At 33.3% G+C, this 18,333-nt stretch overlaps 3 protein-coding genes across 4 annotated transcripts in view; 2 read left to right on the top strand and 1 right to left on the bottom strand.

Moving 5' to 3' along the window:
* LOC130629008 (ubiquitin thioesterase OTU1-like) overlaps window positions 1-18,333 on the top strand; it is a 74,910-nt gene that overhangs the window by 28,654 nt on the left and 27,923 nt on the right. The window lies entirely within an intron of this gene.
* LOC130629004 (protein mab-21-like 3) lies at window positions 997-3,367 on the top strand. The gene is made up of 5 exons (XM_057442090.1): window positions 997-1,157; window positions 1,294-1,760; window positions 1,835-2,000; window positions 2,073-2,470; window positions 2,637-3,367. The coding sequence occupies exons 2-5, from the start codon at window positions 1,296-1,298 to the stop codon at window positions 2,865-2,867; spliced, it is 1,260 nt and encodes a 419-aa protein (XP_057298073.1). The 5' UTR covers window positions 997-1,157; window positions 1,294-1,295; the 3' UTR covers window positions 2,868-3,367.
* Window positions 7,434-15,519, bottom strand: LOC130629005 (cyclic GMP-AMP synthase-like). 2 transcript variants are annotated; one of them, XM_057442091.1, is made up of 5 exons: window positions 15,393-15,519; window positions 11,751-12,209; window positions 11,172-11,337; window positions 9,608-10,014; window positions 7,434-8,008 (listed from the first exon to the last, which is right to left on the bottom strand). In XM_057442091.1, the coding sequence occupies exons 2-5, from the start codon at window positions 12,201-12,203 to the stop codon at window positions 7,778-7,780; spliced, it is 1,257 nt and encodes a 418-aa protein (XP_057298074.1). In that variant the 5' UTR covers window positions 12,204-12,209; window positions 15,393-15,519; the 3' UTR covers window positions 7,434-7,777. The 2 variants fall into 2 exon arrangements, with proteins under 2 accessions (XP_057298074.1, XP_057298075.1); XM_057442092.1 differs by having other exon boundaries at window positions 9,608-10,008.

Genomic DNA, 18,333 nt, shown 5'->3' with positions numbered 1-18,333 from the left:
TTTATAAATCCTAAAATTCTATTTTTTATTAAAAAGAGAGGGGAGTAGCCTAACGTAACATGGCCGATGCATTGTGAGCAAACGTGACAAAGCGTGATTGTGGAAAGAAAGAGAAAAGCTTCTGAGAATCGAGTTCAAATTTTTCGTGGCGTTCTGTGCATAAACGATAGTTGAAAAATTAGTCAGCCAATCAGAATTGCGCAAAGAGTGTTTAATTTCTGCATTGAAATGTGCGCAATAATATGTAATTAATTGCCAGTATAAAATTTTCTTGAAGTGTTGTTCCTGTCCGCTCCTTTCCGCGGGAAATTTTCTTGAAGTGTAAACAGCCTCTGGACAACTGTTGTTGGCACAAGGTGCTACGACGAATTTAAAACGATCGCATGCTCATATTTTATAACGACCTTAACCATGTCTTAAAACTATTTTTTGTTGTATTTTTGTTAATGTTTGAGTTATCTACTCTTTTTGTACCCGAAAAGAAAGTTTAAAAATAATAACTACAGGATAAAAAAAAGTTCAGACTTTTTTCTTATCACAGTATGATAAATTAGTAAATATTGTTTTCATCAAACATTATACAACAATGTCTGTGTATATATTTTTCTTCTACTAATAAAGTAATGTTAATCTAATTATATTTTTATTTTAGTGTTTGAAAAAATAAATATAAAAGTTTAGTTAAAGAGTATCTTACAAAATCTACGAAAAAATCATATAATTTTGCACACGCCAAAGACAGGCTTCTTAATTGATAATTTCGGATCGTTGCTAATAGTGACGATATTAATTACATTTCCTCTTTGCAAATTCCTTTGCATGTATAGTGTGTATTTTAAAAAAGAGGGAAAAATATAATGCTTAAAAACGAAAAAACAGGGTAAAATAACAGAACATTTATTTGAAACCCACCTGGTAACGACTTCACATAAAAGGGAATTCCCCTTTTCAACATGACCGCGCAGTTACAAAAAGAAGAATTTTAAAACACACGATAAAACAGTTTGTATTTTCATATTTCCCTGTAACACATTTCAGAAAACAGGGTAAGTTAACATGGACAAATGTGGCTATATAAAAGAGATGAAGATAGAGAATTATACTACTACATGCTGGGACAAAGACAACGTCTTGAACCTTCCAGCTCTTAATCTAAAGTAGGTAGATTTTTATAACTCTAATAATTTGCTGTTTTAAAATTTTTTAACTTATGCTATACATCAGCTATGCTATGGAATATATGAGAACATAGCTACGTTCTTTTGATCAATACTTTTTTTCTTTTTTTAAAAGATATGAGGAAGTGTACATTTCAAAATTGCAAAAAGATTTTCCCGGATCTTCTGACTTTAATTTATCACGAAGAAGACGATCATGGGAAAGTAGTTTCTCAAGATTGTGATACTTGTTACAAAAAATTTCCCAGCAGATCATCGTGTTTACGCCACCAACAAACTAAGCATGACACTAAGAATCTATATGGTTATTTAAAAGAGCGTGCTGAAACTATCGCCGTCGAACCAACTTCTCGTAAAGTAGCTCGCTTGGAAGTACAGAAAGTGTTTGACGCGCTTGGGGAATGCTTTGGTCAAGGCATCTTCTTGAAGCAGTTCAGAAAGTCAGGTAGCTACTCAACGGACACGAAGGTACTTCATGCAGATGAGTTTGATTTTGATATTCCGTTGAAGTTGCCATTGGAGGAGCTGCATTTAAATTATGAAGGTAGTAGAGCGTATTATCACTTTCATCAAAAACAACAAGTAAGGTTTTAATTTTTAGAACTTCAATTATTTTATGCGTGTCATTATTCAACTTTTTTGCCTTTTCTATTCAGACCTTAAATTTAAACGTTCCGATGACGGTGCACTGGACAAGAAATTGGTTTGGCGTCCCTCAAGGTTATGTTGAAATAAAGAAAATAAGCGGCGAAACTGTAGTACCAAGATTGATTCAAGAAGAGTTGTATCAAGACCTATTGTGTGCTAAAGGAAAGTTGACTGGTGAGCCAACAGTTGCTTTTATCCTCACTCTTTTACTCTGAGAATGTTTTCGATATCATTTCTGTTATTTAGATGCTTCTGTGGATGTTCGTAGTGAAGCAAAGGGACCAGCGTTAACATTAACAATCAAGAAAGAAGGTTTGCCAAATATCAGTGTTGATCTGTGTGCATCTATTGCAACAAACCAAATCACACTTGCTGATTATAATTGGCCCAGACCACAAACAAGAAATGTCTTGTCAGAGCGGTTAATCAAGTCTATCTACGATGCTGGCTTGCACCTTATACCAAAGAATATAAAGTTTTGGTATATTTCTGTTTCAAGAGCAGGTCAAGCTCTTATGAAAGGGATTGATGCCAATGACAAGGGATGCAGAAAAAAATGTCACAAATTATTAAAAGGGGACTTTCAAATATGGTTAGGGAGGTCTGGAAACAATTTACCTGGAATTTCATCTATGATATTTAAAGTAAGATTTTTACTTTTTTTAATAGGCCTACAAGTTTCATATTTACCATAAGCATTCTCTGTTAAGCTTATATTTATTGTTTAGTTTGTGTGCCTTTATAGATCGTTCTGCATAATGTACAATTGATCAACAGTTCTAATGAGATTTATTTTTTAATGCATCATAGCATCAGTTATTTTGGATGAACGAGGAAAAACATTTGGATTGGTCTCAATCCAAAATGGCGGATCGATATGTGGACATGTTGGATGACTTGGCACAAAGACTCCGAAAGGCCAAACTGTACAATTATTTTTTCGATTACGAAAATATTCTGCAAGACAAGGACCAACAAGTGTTAAACCAAGTTGCAAATCACGCTGAAGCAAGAAGACGAGAACTAATGGCAATGGGATGAAATGTTTAATTATTTAGACTGAATGAAGTTATACTTAAATAATTTTAAAACATAAACTGTTACTGATTGATACTAAGTGCAACTTTTTTCGAATGATGATGAGGAAAAAGTCTGTTTGTGTTTTTCCCTTTTTATTAGTTTTTAGTAGGACTTAAGTTATCATATGTCATCTATAGCGATTTAGCAGTAGTAAACAAAGAACTCGTTCAAATCCTTTTAGAGGTGTTTGAAGTTTTTGTTCAAAGTTTTTTTTATATCATATTTGTATGAAGCTAAATCGTGAAGGCTTTTTATTACAGTTTTTGCTGCATCTCGAAGCTAGCATTTGTTTGGGAAATTTGCTATGCGCCGAGAGGTCTTTTAGAGATAAGAACTTATGGAATATGTCTTAGTATAGTTACCAGATGTAAAGTATATTTTGTTGTGAGATTACTTTCTTGTGTATGGAATAGTAAACAAAATAAATGTTTTGCGAAAGCCAAGATTGTAAACGAAACGAATCACAATGTTTTTTCTATCCCCAACACAACCTCGTCCCCAGGGCTTTTATATTTGAATATAAAAAGCCTAACAAGCCCTGGGGACGAGGTTGTCCCCAACATTGAACAAAAAATTATATCGCCAATTGTGCAGGGAAATTATATTTTACATTTTTTTTTGTGTGTGTGTCATCGCAGATACTAACAGACAAAATAATCATTTTAAACATACAACAAGTCCGTAAAAACCAACTCTGTCTGTTGGTGTATGCCATTGTCACAGTAAAATGGACTCTAAAGTCTGTTGTAAGCTGCAGGAAAATATGTACATTGCATGACAAGAATAAACAATGTCGTGAGTATATTTACAAAAAAAGCAAGTAAACAAACAAACAAGCCAACAAAGAGCAGGTAAAACAGGGCAAAAGCGTAAACATGTTCACTGATTATTAAAAAATATATTTTTTGTCGCCAAAGCAACAACAACAAAATAAATAAGATCTAACGAGTAGCTATTGACATTTAAGTGAGTTGCTGGTCTAAAACATCACGTAGTTGAATTTTTTGCAATAGAACTAAATGTATATTGGCTTGATAAGGTAAAGTTGAGTTTTTGTAGCTATTTTAAAACATTAGTTTACGTTTATCTAGTAAGTGTGTATTCTTGTCACGTGACGACGGATTGGAACACAGGCAATGTAGTACACGTATATTTCATCCTCGTCCCCAGGGTCTTGTGGCCCCTGAGCCGTTATTACGGAGTTTCATCAACAAGGCAAAATGCCCTGGGAACGAGGTTGCGTATATTTATTTATAAGAACAGTGTTTTTTCGCTTTAACATAAATATTTTTAAATATATATATATAAATATTCTTTATTCTGGTATATTTTTGGCATAATCCCGGCATGGTTAAGATTGAAGAATCTAAGAAGTCAAACTGGTGTGAAAATAACGCATAATAAAATTTTGATGCATTCACACCCGCCTTAATTCAACTGACAGACCGTATACTAAATTTTGTGGCAAGATACTATAAATGAGAATGAGAAAAGACATTTTACATCAATAATTTAGGATAAGAGTATATGGGTTAACAAGGAATAAAAAAATTAACATTTTTAATAGTGTCACATCATTAAGCGCTGGTCAATTCGAACACAACACTCGATGCAACATTCGATGTAACGTTCGAGAAAATGTTACATTCATTTTGCACGGGCCTAAAAAAAGATTTTTGTGTGACACAAAATAATCTTTCCTAACATGGATCAGACGTTGTGTTGAGACATTTTTGATTTACGATTATTTTGAAAATAAAGCAGAAGAAAACGAGGTAAGGCAAGCAGATTATTTTATCGATTTCTTAAGATTCCAAACTGGACTAATCAGACGTAATGTAATCGGAAAAAAATGTGAATCGTGAAGCAGGCTATGATCTTGCGAAATTTCAGTATAGTATAAATTTTTCAGTGCCGCCGAATGGAGAGAAAACATAAATTTGCTACTGTAAATAAAAACAGTTGTAAAATGTCTGAAATAGAAAAAAAAAATATTCAGGGATATTTCTTGTCGTATAGTGCGAAAGATCTATTTGCTCCAATTATAATTTTTCCAATTATATTTTGCATTACTTCAGCTTATTTACACGTGCATATATTTAAAACCAACCATATTTTTTGTTTCACAACGTCAATTGATAACAAGTGTGGCGACCTCTGACATAGTGCATTTTTTAAACCGTGATAAATTTCTATTAGGGTTAGTTCTTTCTAAAATTTAATTGTTATTTTGATGCTTCATTAGACAGCAAGATAAAGTGGTGTCGTCCATATTATTGTCCCCTCATGGTGGTTGGACATACAAACCTGTGATGTCCATTAGACCTTCGTTCAAATTTTAGCACTGTCTTGAAATCCATCTGTTGTACCAATTTTGCTGTATTTTTGCATACAGACAGTTACATTTTTGAATATATTACGACCGGGCTGATTCACGATTTTCAAGTTTTAAGGATAATCCTAGCTAAAATTATTATACTTCCCCGTTTATATGAATTTCATAAAAATTCAAAAGGCAATCTCGTTTTTAGTGCATGTTTTTCTTTTTCTATAACCGGGGTATCGCCTTCCCAATATCAGATGAAAAATGCTTTGGGGACGAGGTTAGGGAGCGTTCACATATTACGTAGTCAAGAGGGGGGAGGAGGGGGGGTCATTGAAATTGCGTATGCTTGATTACGGGGGAGGGGGGAGGCGTCAAGTGGTTTGATGACATAAGCAAATAAAAAAAAATTAAAAGCATATTTTATCATGAGTGTGAAAAATATCAACTATCTAAAGCGTTTGTATTCGCCATATTCTATATCTTGCATGTAAAATATAAAAGTAAAATATAAAACTGTAAATATTTAAAACTTTTGTAGGGTCTCATAAGACAAAGAGTGTTTATTTTCATTCATAAACTAATTCTTTACAGATTTTTTTTTTTTTTTGGGGGGGGGTTAAGTAAATGATGACGTAAGTTTGGGAGGGGGTCAACCAAATGATTAGTAGAAAATAGGCAAAAAATTGATTACGTAATATGTGAACGCTCCCTTATAAAAGGTGTAGTTTTGACTAAGGGTCGATACCTATGGCTTTAATAGGTATTGGCCTAAAAATGTGACAACTGTCTAATAAGTAAATATGAAAAATCAGTAGTACCGCCATCAAGCAAAACAAAAAAGAGTTACCTTAAAAGTGAGTAAATTTGAGGTTTGGTGACTAAAATTTTCTCCGACTAACTTTAACTATATAAAAAAGCTGCCATACTACCTGCCTATTTTCTATTAAAATTTTCAACTAGTTTTCATATTAACTAATGAACTTTGATGATTACAGATGAGAGAAGATAACATCTTTCTGATTATAATATCTCACTCCTTTGTTGAAAAAACGCTTAAAAACTACTTTTATTACTTATTATAGTGGCATAAATTTTGCAACCTACCCCGATTCAGATAGCGATGATTCTCATGGCAGCGAACAACAAATCAGCATTGATGATGATAATGAAATCGATGTAGTATTATAGTAAAACTAGTCGTTAGCCCGTGGAGAATCCACGGGTTCGCCCGTCCTTTTTATACCGCATTGCGTGCTTCTCGCTATTGCACAGCTAAGGCACCATTTTGCGTGACAGACAGACAGACAGACAGACAGACAGACAGACAGACAGACAGACAGACAGACAGACAGACAGACAGACAGACAGACAGACAGACAGACAGACAGACAGACAGACAGACGTATACAGGTATTATAATATAGATAAAATTATACAAAAACAGTTGAGTATTTTTTTTTCATCAAGACCTTACTTTAGTCAGGACAAAGTAATTAATTCTATGCAATAGTGACTACCTTAAGTTGATACGACTCATTTTTGCGAGGTCAAAAAAAAATCATTTTGTTTCGCGAATGAAACAAAAGGGTTTTTTTTGCGAAAATTTCGTGAAGCTATTTGAAATTTAATTATTTTAAGCCTATTATTGAGATAAGGTAGCCTTTCATGGAGTTTGCTCATGTCAAAAAGGTCATTTTTTACCAACTACAAAAAGGAGACTAGTTTTTCCAAATGGACGAGAATTGAGAATAATACCAAGAATGGGAGCTTACCTGAATCGTTTCGTATACCTTTTAAAATTTAAGACTAGTTATATGCCTTGTGAAAAAATTCACTTGATTATGGAGGCTAACCGCTACTGAGGTAAATAGACTGTTTGCAGGTCCGTCTGCGCGCCTGCCAGCCAAGATGTAGCTGCAAGTAGAGCCATGGCTAAATTACTGTGGATTTCTCTCATTACACTAGTATTAGATTTTGATGCATGTGACTTTCCCTCATCGTATGCTTTTCGAATTAAACAACCTTTTGAGGTCCGAAATAAGGTGACACAACTATTTTGAACAGACTACGAAATAAAAAAGTAATTTACTTCAGTTTCGGCAATTCGATTGATATTAAAAAAGACCTATACAGAGAACTTCTTACATTAAATAATGCTGTGAGACGATTATTGAATTAAAAACAATAACAGCATTCCTGAATAAACTCCTTCGATGTGCGCAGTTTTCTTTAAAAACTATAAAATATCATTTGCACAAGTAGCGACTTGGCTACCATTTTGAATAAAAAAAGGTATTAAAATATAAAAGATAGCCATATAAGCTTATATATTAGGTGAGTCTGCACACAAGGCTAAAACCCATTTCTTGATGATCTTGAAAGTTGACGTGATGGGTGATCGGATATTTAAAGTAATTGTTCACAGTGCAACATTTTCCTTTTTATTTGCTTCATGTTTCCCAACCTCAACTACGTTAAGGGCAGATCTTTTTGTGTTCAAGCTTTTTGCCTAGGCAATGTTTTTCCACATTTGAAAACAAAGAAGTTACCCCATTGCTATAAGTTCTTGTCTCCTCGCTTCAGCGTGATTTGCAACACGATTTAACATTTGTTGATCTTTGTCTTGCAAAATATTTTCGTAATCCATAAAATAATTGTAAAGAATCCCGCTTCTCAACCTTTCTGCTAAGTCTTCTAACATGTCCAGATATCGATCCGCCATCTTGGATTGAGACCAATCCAATTGTTTTTCCTCGTTCATCCAGAATAATTGATGCTATAATGAGTTATAAGAATCTTAATAGAATTATCTTATGTGATTTCAGAAAAGAATACAACGAACGCCATTACTATAAAGAGATTTTTTAGTTGCGTCTTAAGCCTGGTTTCCACTCGCGATATAAGTACTAACGTAACCACAAGCATCAGAAAATCCCCGTGCGAACACTGTCAACATAAGCGTAAGAGCCCACATTGTACCATATCAAATTTTGATATTTTAATGTTTGTCCGAAGTAGTCAAAAAATACGTTATTAAGATAACATTCGCGATTAGCTGAACGGAACACATAAACTTACGAAATACTTGACCAATTTTTAAATACAATTCCGTTAATTCGAATGCCGCTTAATTCGAACTTTCCGTTATTTTGAACAAATTGCCAAGTCCCTTGAGTTTGGTTTAATAAAGTCTTATGTTTTGAGCTGCTTAATTCGAACTCCGCTAATTCGAACATTTCGCTAATTCGAACAATTTTTGTATCGATAAAAAAAATCTTATGGGAAAATAAAAAACTTTTTCATTTTTATTCATTTTTATTGCATCAATGGTGGCAAAATTTTTTTCAATTTATCGATTCAATTGGCATTTCCAATAAAATGAAGTTTACATGGAATTTGGAGGCCTTGCCCATCGCCAAGCAAACAACTTTAAAAGATTTTTAAAAAAAGTTGTAGTAAAGTTTTAAAAAAGTTATATTAGCATAACACCTTTAAATGTTTATTAAAATTCTTGTGTTTTCTGAATTTCCAATCATCCGAACATTCGTTAATTCGAACAAATAATTTAGTCCCTTGCGTGTTCGAATTAACGGACGTCTACTGTATGTCCCTGACTATGTTTTTGTTTTCTTGTTACTATATTTTTTACATTTTTGAGCAATAACAATGCTAAAAAAACCCGAAAGTGCTTTCTCCATATCTTGCTAAACGTATGTTTAAGTTACTAGGTTGTATAACCCTACAAATATTTATAAAGTTAAATGTCACAGAATATTGGCCAGCGTCAAAGTATTGCCTGCGAGCTTTCGATGGCAATACGGGACATAGGCCAATATTCTAAGTTTTTGTCTGGACTGGTATAAAAAATATGATTCGATTGGTTTATGGCTCATTAAAACAAAGATTTACACGGAACAATACTAACTAATGAATGAATGGCACCATAAAATATCGTTCTGTACTTTTGACTTCGGACTTTGTAATTCACAGTAAAACACAAAACCAGTCAGTATCCGTTTAATATTCGAAATGAATTCACAATTATATCAAACAATTTTATGAATTATGACCCGGATTTGCTTTTTTTTCCAAAGGAAATGACAAAGAAGAAGCAGAATTTAGAAACCATGTTTTGTTAGAAATCTGTTTTGTTTACGTTTTATGCTATTATACTTAAATATAAACATAGTTGCTATGGAAGCGGACAAAATCGGAAGATAATGACGTCAGTTCTAACCAATCATATGGCGCGATTTGTAAGTGTTAATGCCCACTTACCCGGGCTATAACGAACGACATTGCCAGATTATAGCTACTTCTATTAACACGTGTGGCAATGACTAGTGGTATGGCAAACTAGAGTGAAACTACTTACTTCAAATATCATTGTTGACATTCCAGGTAAATTATTTTCAGATCGTCTTAGCCATGTTTTGAAATCTATTTTTAAAATCTTGTGACACTTTCTTCTGCATTCTTTATCACTGGAATCGATCCCATTTATAAGTGCCTCACCAGCCCTTGAAACTGAAATATACCAAAACTTCAAATCGCCAGGTATAAGATGCAAACCTGCTTCATTAACAGTCTTAATCAACTGTTCTGGCAACACTTTTTTTGTTTCTTCTCTTGGCCAGTTATAATCTGCAAAAGTGATTTGTTTGATAGTAATGGATGGGCACAGGTCAACGCTAATTTTTGGTAGACTTCGTTGTTTAATTGTGAAAGTTAAGGCTGGCCCCTTTGCTTCAGAACTAACATCTACAGCAGGTGAATCTATAACTGAAAGTAGTTAATAACTTACACAGAATGCTCTGCAACTAACATATATTCAGAATGTTTACTCTTTTCTGCTCTATTAAAGGTGAGGTAATCAAAGGGGTATATAATTGGAGAAGGGGAATTAAACTGAGGAGGTTGGTTAATGAATAAGCGGAGAGTGGTTAATTAATTGTAGGAGTTAAATTGTTTAGAATAAGGGAGTTAAATGAATGGGACTTGTTTAGATTGAAGAAGAGTATTGATTCATATTAATCGAAGGAGGCAGTTCATTAATTGGAAGAGGAAGTTGATTAAATAGAGGACGGATTTAATTAATTAAAGAAGGAAAGTTGATTTATTGGAGGACGGATTTAATTAATTGGAGGAGGGTAAGTTATTAATTGGAGGACGGATTCAACAATTATTGGCGGAGGGTGGTTAATTAATTAAAGGAGGGTGGCGGGGGGGGGGGGTAATTCATTTTAGGAATGTGGTTAATTCATTGAAAGGTGCGGTTTAGTAATTGAAGGAGTGTAATTAATTAATTAGATGAGAGTGGTTAATTAATTGAAGGAGAAAGGTTAATTTTAGCACGCATTAAAGTGTGTTAAATCTAGTCTGATAACCTTAAGGGACTGATTATATGGAAGTCTGCAGCTTAAACAATATTTCAGCACAGCTATTCGAGCTGAGTCTGATCGATTATATGAGATTTTTCAGTCAAGATAGCGCGGTAACTTTACTGTGGGCAGATTTTATAAATGGCAGGAATATAATGCAAACAAATGTCGTTTTTTCAAGCAATCATTGAACCAATTCATGTATGAACTCAATCAATTTCACGTATGAAAGAAAACAAGGACAATTACAGCTACTAAAACTGACAAAAGACGATGTTTAAATCAAGTTTAAGCGAATTTTGCCAAGTAAAAATATTTCTAGCACAGACTACGAAAAATTTACGATTATATATGAAGTTTCAACCCAGGCTAAAATTAGAGCTTGGGGTAACCAGGCAAAATTTTTTTCCATATAATCGCAATTTAAATTGATAGTAATTCCCCTAGAGGAAGGAGCTACATTGTCAGCCCAAAAAATTTCCATTAAATCAGCCCCGAAGAAGACTGCACGGAATCCACCAGATTAAAAAATCATATAGCTAAGTTGTTTTGTCTCACCATTTAACTTCTCCTTTACAGACAAAAGATGTTGGTATAATTTTTCTTGAATTGATCTTGGTACAACAACGTCGCCATTCGTGGTTTTGATTTCAACGTATCCTTGCGGTACATTAAACCAAGCCCGGGTGCTACATACTTTCATTGGTATATTTAATTTCAAAGTCTATAAACGCAATATTAGATTTCGTACTTTTTTTCTTTAAAAGAATTATGTTTCCTAAGTAAGTCTACAATTAAGAATATCTTTTTTTTTTTTGCGAATTTTGGGAATTATTCAGGAATTCGCAAATTTAAATTCTTGCAAAGAAATTGAATTTTTAATTCGCGGAATAAAATTCCCGCAAACAATTTATTTTTTTCGCAAATCGTGAAATTAAATTTTGCGCAAAAATTTGAATTTCTAAAACCGTGAAAAATTTTTTTTAACAAATGTTCATTTTTTCTATTCACGAAATCTTAAGGAAATGAAACTTGAAATAAAAAAAAGTTAAAGTTTTGCATGTGCATGTAACATGTACATGTAACGTGTAACGTCGAATTTTATTGCTTTTTTATTTTTTAAAAACAATCCATTACCTTTTGTTTTTGATGAAAGTGATAATAAACTCTGCTGCCTTCTCGATTCAATTGCAGCTCCTCCAATGAGATTTTCAAAGGAACATCAAAGTCAAATTCATCTGCATGAAATACATTCCTGTCGGTAGAATAGCTACCTGAAGTTCTAAATTGTTTCAAGAAAATACTGTTATCAAAGGATTCTCCAAGCACCTCAAGAAATTTCTGTACTTCCACATGGGCTACTTTGCGAGAATGAGATTCAGTACTTTGAGAACGGTTGTTTAAAAAACTTGCTAGCTTCTTCGTTTCATGTTTATGTTGCCGGTGACGTAAACATGATGACCTGCTGTGAAATTCTACACAGCACACATCACAAGTTTGAGAAATTATTATTTCATGTTCGTCTTCTTCATGATAGAAAAGTTCCAGAAGGGTATCAAAGATCTTTTTACAGTATGCACACTCCTGCATGGTTGTCTAGAAATAAAATAATAATAATTCAAATAACAGATTACGGTGAAAAAAAGACACCCAATAGGAGATTTTAAATGAAAGTATAAGGGACGGCTGAGCTAAGGGACGGCTTTTATAAAAAAGTTATAGAAAAATCTACACCATACATCATGCCAAAAAAACTGAATGACCATACCCCTTCTATGAAGGTTAAATGATTCAAAATACTTTAGAACTCTTTTTATTAGCATAGGCAAAATTTTGAATTTAGCATTACTTATCCCTGAACATAAATTTGCTAGATATAACACCTAAAAAGTGCCAAGGGAGGTCAACTTGACAATCTTGAAGCAAATTTTAACCTTTTACGATGTGTTTCTCTTGTCTGTAGTTGAAAAAAAACACGTTTACTTCACAGACCAGATTATTAAAAATTAACTTCACTGTGTATTTTAACACCAAAGAGGAGCTAAAACAGAGGATGCAAAAATGCCAAAGAAACGCTAAGTTGGAGATTTTTATACTAATTTTTTTACAAAATAAATGAACACACATATTTCACAGAGGATAGCAAGGTGTTTTGCAAAATGGCATGCTTTTCTATTGACAATGATGTTCTGCTAAGAAGATATTTATAGATTTGTTATAATAACAGGCTACTCCGGTGTGTCTGTCTGTGACGTTAACGAAGTTAATCATATTTTTTACAGTTTTCTTTACCAAAGACTGTAAAATTATTACCTATGAAACTGTCCTGTTATTCACAAAGCTTTGGTGTTATTATCTTTGTTTAACGTCAAAAAAGCTATATTGTGTACTACACTTATAACTTATAACTTTGGGGCCATCTGGGACTAAATTGATGTAATGCCCAAAGTGTGGTGAACTCATCTGATTCAGAATCGATGAGATGTCATTTTTGATAAAAATCAATTTATAGTTACAAAACAGACCGAAAATGAGATGTATATTATCTGGTATAAAGCTTCAACGCCCAGTCTTGAACTTCACTTGTGGAAAATGATAAGTGGAGCAAAGGGATATTGATTGTTTGTGTTGCCTAGAAGTTGGGGCTTTGCCAGACAAAATTAAACTGCAACTACATGTAACAACATTAGATCAATTTAAAACACTTTGTTTGAATGCAGATGCAAATGTTCTTGTTGGATTACAATCAAAAGGAGACCATTTTGAAAAAAACATAAAAAATAGGTCAATGCAATATGATACAAACAGTTTACAGGGTGGATGTATACCAACATCTGGGGAAAGGAAACCGACGTGTTATTCCGTCTTGTGCATTGTGAGAAATACAAAACTTATATCCAGAGCCTGATAATAATCATGTGCTTTACTCCGCAGTAAATTTGGTCAGGGCTGTCACATCTTCCATCGCCACTGAGATAACATGGACCCATTAATTTCATTTCACTTATTATTTTTGTGTTCATTTAAGAATAACTTTTATGCACTACTCCTGCTAAGATTCTTCTTTGAATTGTGTAATAACTAGTTTTAGTTATTCAATGAATACTTGCAAGGTTGAAATATTTAGCCATTTGTTTAAACGTAGTTGCACTAAAAAGAACTGCTGCTGCTTGTGTTAAGGTTCCCTGTGAATACCAAATGATAATTGGTTGAGACCTCCAGGTATTATTGTGATTATTCACACAGAGCAATTTTACCATTAGCTGAGAACCCTTTTTGTACTAAAGCATTTCATGAAAGCAGGCATTTAACAAGTAAAACTACTTTGAAATTATACCAATAATGATGACCAATATACTATGAAAGCTGCCTTTTGAAGAACATGCGTGTTGATAATATGTTCATGATCACTGCTATATTCACTTTCATTTAGATATTCAGAATCACTTTCAGTATAAATCCTTTCTGAATCACTCTTACAGGTGATTTCCCCAAGGTCATTATTAGCTGAAACTTGAATTGGGCTTATATTCACATTGAACTGTAACATTTAATTTATTTGCCTTGCTGTTAGCAAAGAGCTGCCATTTTATAAAAAATGTTTTTGCAAACTCAATAAAATGTGTAAGATCATGTGCTTTTGACAAACGGTTACGCAGATACTGGGATTTAAAGGTTTTTTTCATCAACCTGTCCAATCCAAATCGAATTAGGATGTCCCTAGTTAACTGCACAGTAAAAAAAACTGTCGTCAATACCTCCTTTCTAAGTTATTTGGCCTCAAAGTTATAACTGCTATGTCACAACCACTTGAGACATGCATTTTTGGTCACATTAAAGGAAAATGAACACATATCGAGATCGCCGCTCACAAATACACTAATTCATTGTGTTAAGAGATGTTAACTGTCAGCTATTTATTACATGATAGTGCAACTGCCAGCCATCATTTTGTAGCAAATTGATGACAGGCATAAGAGATTTCAATTTATATTTTTAACTGCAAGACATTTAGCATTTGAAATATCATTGTCCATCTTCCGGCCATGCAGACACAGCATTTAGAAAGATCCAAAAGGCACAAAAATTTATCAGTCTTTTATATTAAAAAAAAAATGTCAAAATTTTTGGGTCGTTTATTTTCTGTGGCTTGTTGTTTATAGATGAGTTGCTATAAGCTTTGTTTACATTTTTTTTTGGCAGGCAAATAGTTTTTTAACCAATCAGATTTTCTAAAAAGAATTATTAGCTAACTGAATTGCTTTATTTTGCCTGCCAAGAAAATAATAACAAAAAAATTTATCAAGATAGCAAGTCACCTATATATTTTCTACCTTCCCCAAAATGCACATGCAGGTTCTTTGTCTGCAGACATTTATCTGGAGGTTTAATACGGAGCTACAATTAATTGTAAACAGTTGTTAACTATATAATAGATGGATTCCACTGTTTACATATCAGCGGTTAGCTCTTTCGGCTCTGGAATTTGGAAAAGTAAACAAATAATGTCACGCTGGAATTCATCTATAGCTAGCTAGCTAGCTAAAGAGTTATTGTGTAGATAGAGTGTACCTTACAAAAAGTGTATGTAGCTAGTCAAAGATAGTTCTTGTTGAGCTAGCTAGATAGCTAGACGTGGCTGAAAGGGACTGAAACACAAGACATATAGCAAATTATAACTTTGATATAAGCTAGCTAGCTAGCTACCTGCTGGATAGACAAAAAGTACAAATAATAAACACAAAGTAGCCTGCCATAAAACATAAGAGAAAAATGTACCAGATAAACTTTCTAAGACTGTGTTCTGATTCATTTGTACGCCTAACCAATCCCTCTTTCACCATTTTTAAGTGGAAGTGCTAAACGCACTTTCGATTTCGAATTTAAAATTCCCGTTTAAAAATTATTATCCGAATCGGTAAATCGGATAAAACTTTTTGTCTCCACTAAATTCTACTAAACTCTACTGCACCCACTCTACTACAAAACTCTACAAAAAATGTTTAGGATTAGATATTTTAAGATACAAATATCTACAAATATATTGAGGTTTAAAACTTTTATGTCGCCACTATCCCGAAATGAGATATAATGACTTTGCTATTGTCGAAGGAAATGGCAGAAGGAATCAATGACGAATTAGCTGAGGCAGACTTAATAACTTCGCGTCGATCAACACGAATTGGTCGCAAACTTTTCTCTGAACTCATCACTGAAGGAGATTGTTGTGAAATTGTGTTGATTCTAGTAATCATATATCATTAAGAATTTTAAAATTTTTAATCAAGCTTGTAAAAACCTTGATTTGTAAACTTTTAAATTCACCTTGGTGATGATTATTGATGCAATCGAAACACAAGTAAATAATAAATTTTCATAAAAAGTTCTCATCATTTTTTAAAGAAACTAACAAAGTAAAAACCCGTGTGCCAATTTTTATTAAATGAAGATGCTACACTAACAAAGTAAAAACTGCACAAAGTTCTTTTAATAATATCCCTATGATTAGATTAAAAGTAACATTATCAAATTCCAATGATAAATATGCACGTGTTGAAATATCTTGTGAATATTTGTTTGGTGTTTATACCCTTTGAAATCATTGCGAGTAATCAAAATGTTCTCTTGGTGTTCTTAGCCGTGCATTTCAACTGCTTTGACCACCTTCCTCTAAGCGGAAACTAAGGTCAAAAAAAAAGTTTTTAAAAAAAAATTAAGAACGTTGTATAACAACTAAACTATTGAAAAAAATTAACTCTTAATTTTCATCATTTAGGCCCATTAAAGTTCTAAGGTTTTCTGAAATTAACCGTGTACTCCATTCACGGTTCCTCACGTGAACCATACAGAATTATAACGTATGAGCCGCGAGACTCAAAATCACTTAGTCATGGATAACAGCGAAGAAATTAGTTGTGCTAGTGAACATAGCGAAGTATATAGTTCTGAAACAGATGAAAGTATTTGCAAAGGGTGTTATGATAACGAACCTGAATATACTGAAAGTCAGTTGAAAAACATTTGTTCATCAAAAACTGCAAATGATATTTCAGACGACCACGAGGATGAGGATTTAGACTCAAGCAGGTTAGAAAACTTACATTGGTGTAAGTGTAAAAAATGTGATATACAGAAGTTAATGACCGTGGAAAAATGCAAGTGTTGTTTGGAGTTTACAATTTTACTGGGAGAAAAGCTGGAAGAGAATACATGTATTACCTTGCATAAAGATTTTAATATTCTTTGTTTAAATCGCACCGTATTAGAGACAGGCATTAGACATCCCAGATATCAAAGTAATTTCAAGGATATAAAATCTTTTCAAAACGAGTAAGCTTATTATACAACATTTCAAAACAAATATAAAATATTACTTCATATGCGAAGAAAAAAATGCGTTCTTTATCTACATAAAAGTTCGTTTACTGAATGTGAGTCAAAGAATATTTTAAAATATTCTTTTTACTCACATTTTGTAAGGCCTAGGATCAACAACAACAAAAAATATTATATTCTTATTAGACAACTACGATTCCGTAGATTAGTGGTTATAGCTCTCGTACTCTGTGCGGGAGACCGGGATTCGATTCCTCTTGACGGCGATTCAACATGGGCGAGTGAATGTTACCATAGCCCCGGGTTAACCCAAGCCATGTGAGGGAAATTGGGAAGATGGCACACTGTGTGGGCCGTTGGATGTTGCCGGGAGTTGTCTAGTAGAGCGCGGGCCCTAATTGGGTCTGCGTCGCTCAAAAATGAGCATTAAATACTCTAGGACTCTCCATCTAAGCCATGGCCCCTCCTGAGAAATAATAGACAGGGTATATCCCTCGATATTTGTGAGGCTAGCCATGTAAAATATGCACATCTATCTATCTTCAGCATACAGACAACAGCTGTAACATTTGAAACGGCGTTTTTAATACAACATTGAATTCCAATGTTTTTGAAACGCTGTTATTTAGACTAAAATTAAAACAAAAAATTATACTTGGATGCATCTTTCAATGTCACAAACCTTGTTTCCAGGATTTATATTCTTACCTCATTTTCATTAGAACAAAAATCAATTGTTAGCCCAAGTTGGTTTGTACTTGAATTTTCCGTACATTTTTCTTCGAATTCCAGCCAGGTGCACATGAAAACCTAACCTGGTTTTCATTAACATAGAGAAAAAAAATAACATATGATAATAAAAGTAATACCATTCGTGCGTTTTTCCAAATTTTAATAAGACATTTTCATGGAAATTTTTATAAAATTTCCACTTATTTTCACTATTTAAAAAAAAATTATGAAACACATTTATATTTTAAATACAATATAGAAACCAGGCTATCTAATTAAATATGTTCGCTAAAAGAGTTGTACCAGAAAAGGTTGGAATTAAAAAAAATGATTTTTGTATTTAGAATTATTACCGCCTGCGAAACACTGAGATGTCATCAGCAGATTTTTTTTCAAAGAAAAATATTTAAATGAATATGCTGTGAAGATAGAAAGTTCCCATGGAAAGTTAGGAAAAGGTTATCCAGTTTTCAAATCAAATCAAGGAATGTAGATAGAAGACAACTTTTCGAAATTAACACAGTGCTTTCTGATCAGCATCCTATTATACTAGATATTTAACCTGGCCGCGGTCTAGTTACACTTTTTTAAGGAATGTTGGTAGATCATGAGAACGCTAAGAAATGGTCTACGTTGTTATCTGACAAGCCCT

Source organism: Hydractinia symbiolongicarpus, chromosome 15 (assembly GCF_029227915.1).
Source record: "Hydractinia symbiolongicarpus strain clone_291-10 chromosome 15, HSymV2.1, whole genome shotgun sequence".
In the NCBI taxonomy this organism is placed as follows: Eukaryota; Metazoa; Cnidaria; class Hydrozoa; order Anthoathecata; family Hydractiniidae; genus Hydractinia; species Hydractinia symbiolongicarpus.
The sequence above is the reverse complement of the archived record's forward strand: the minus strand, read 5'-3'. Positions and strand labels throughout refer to the sequence as shown.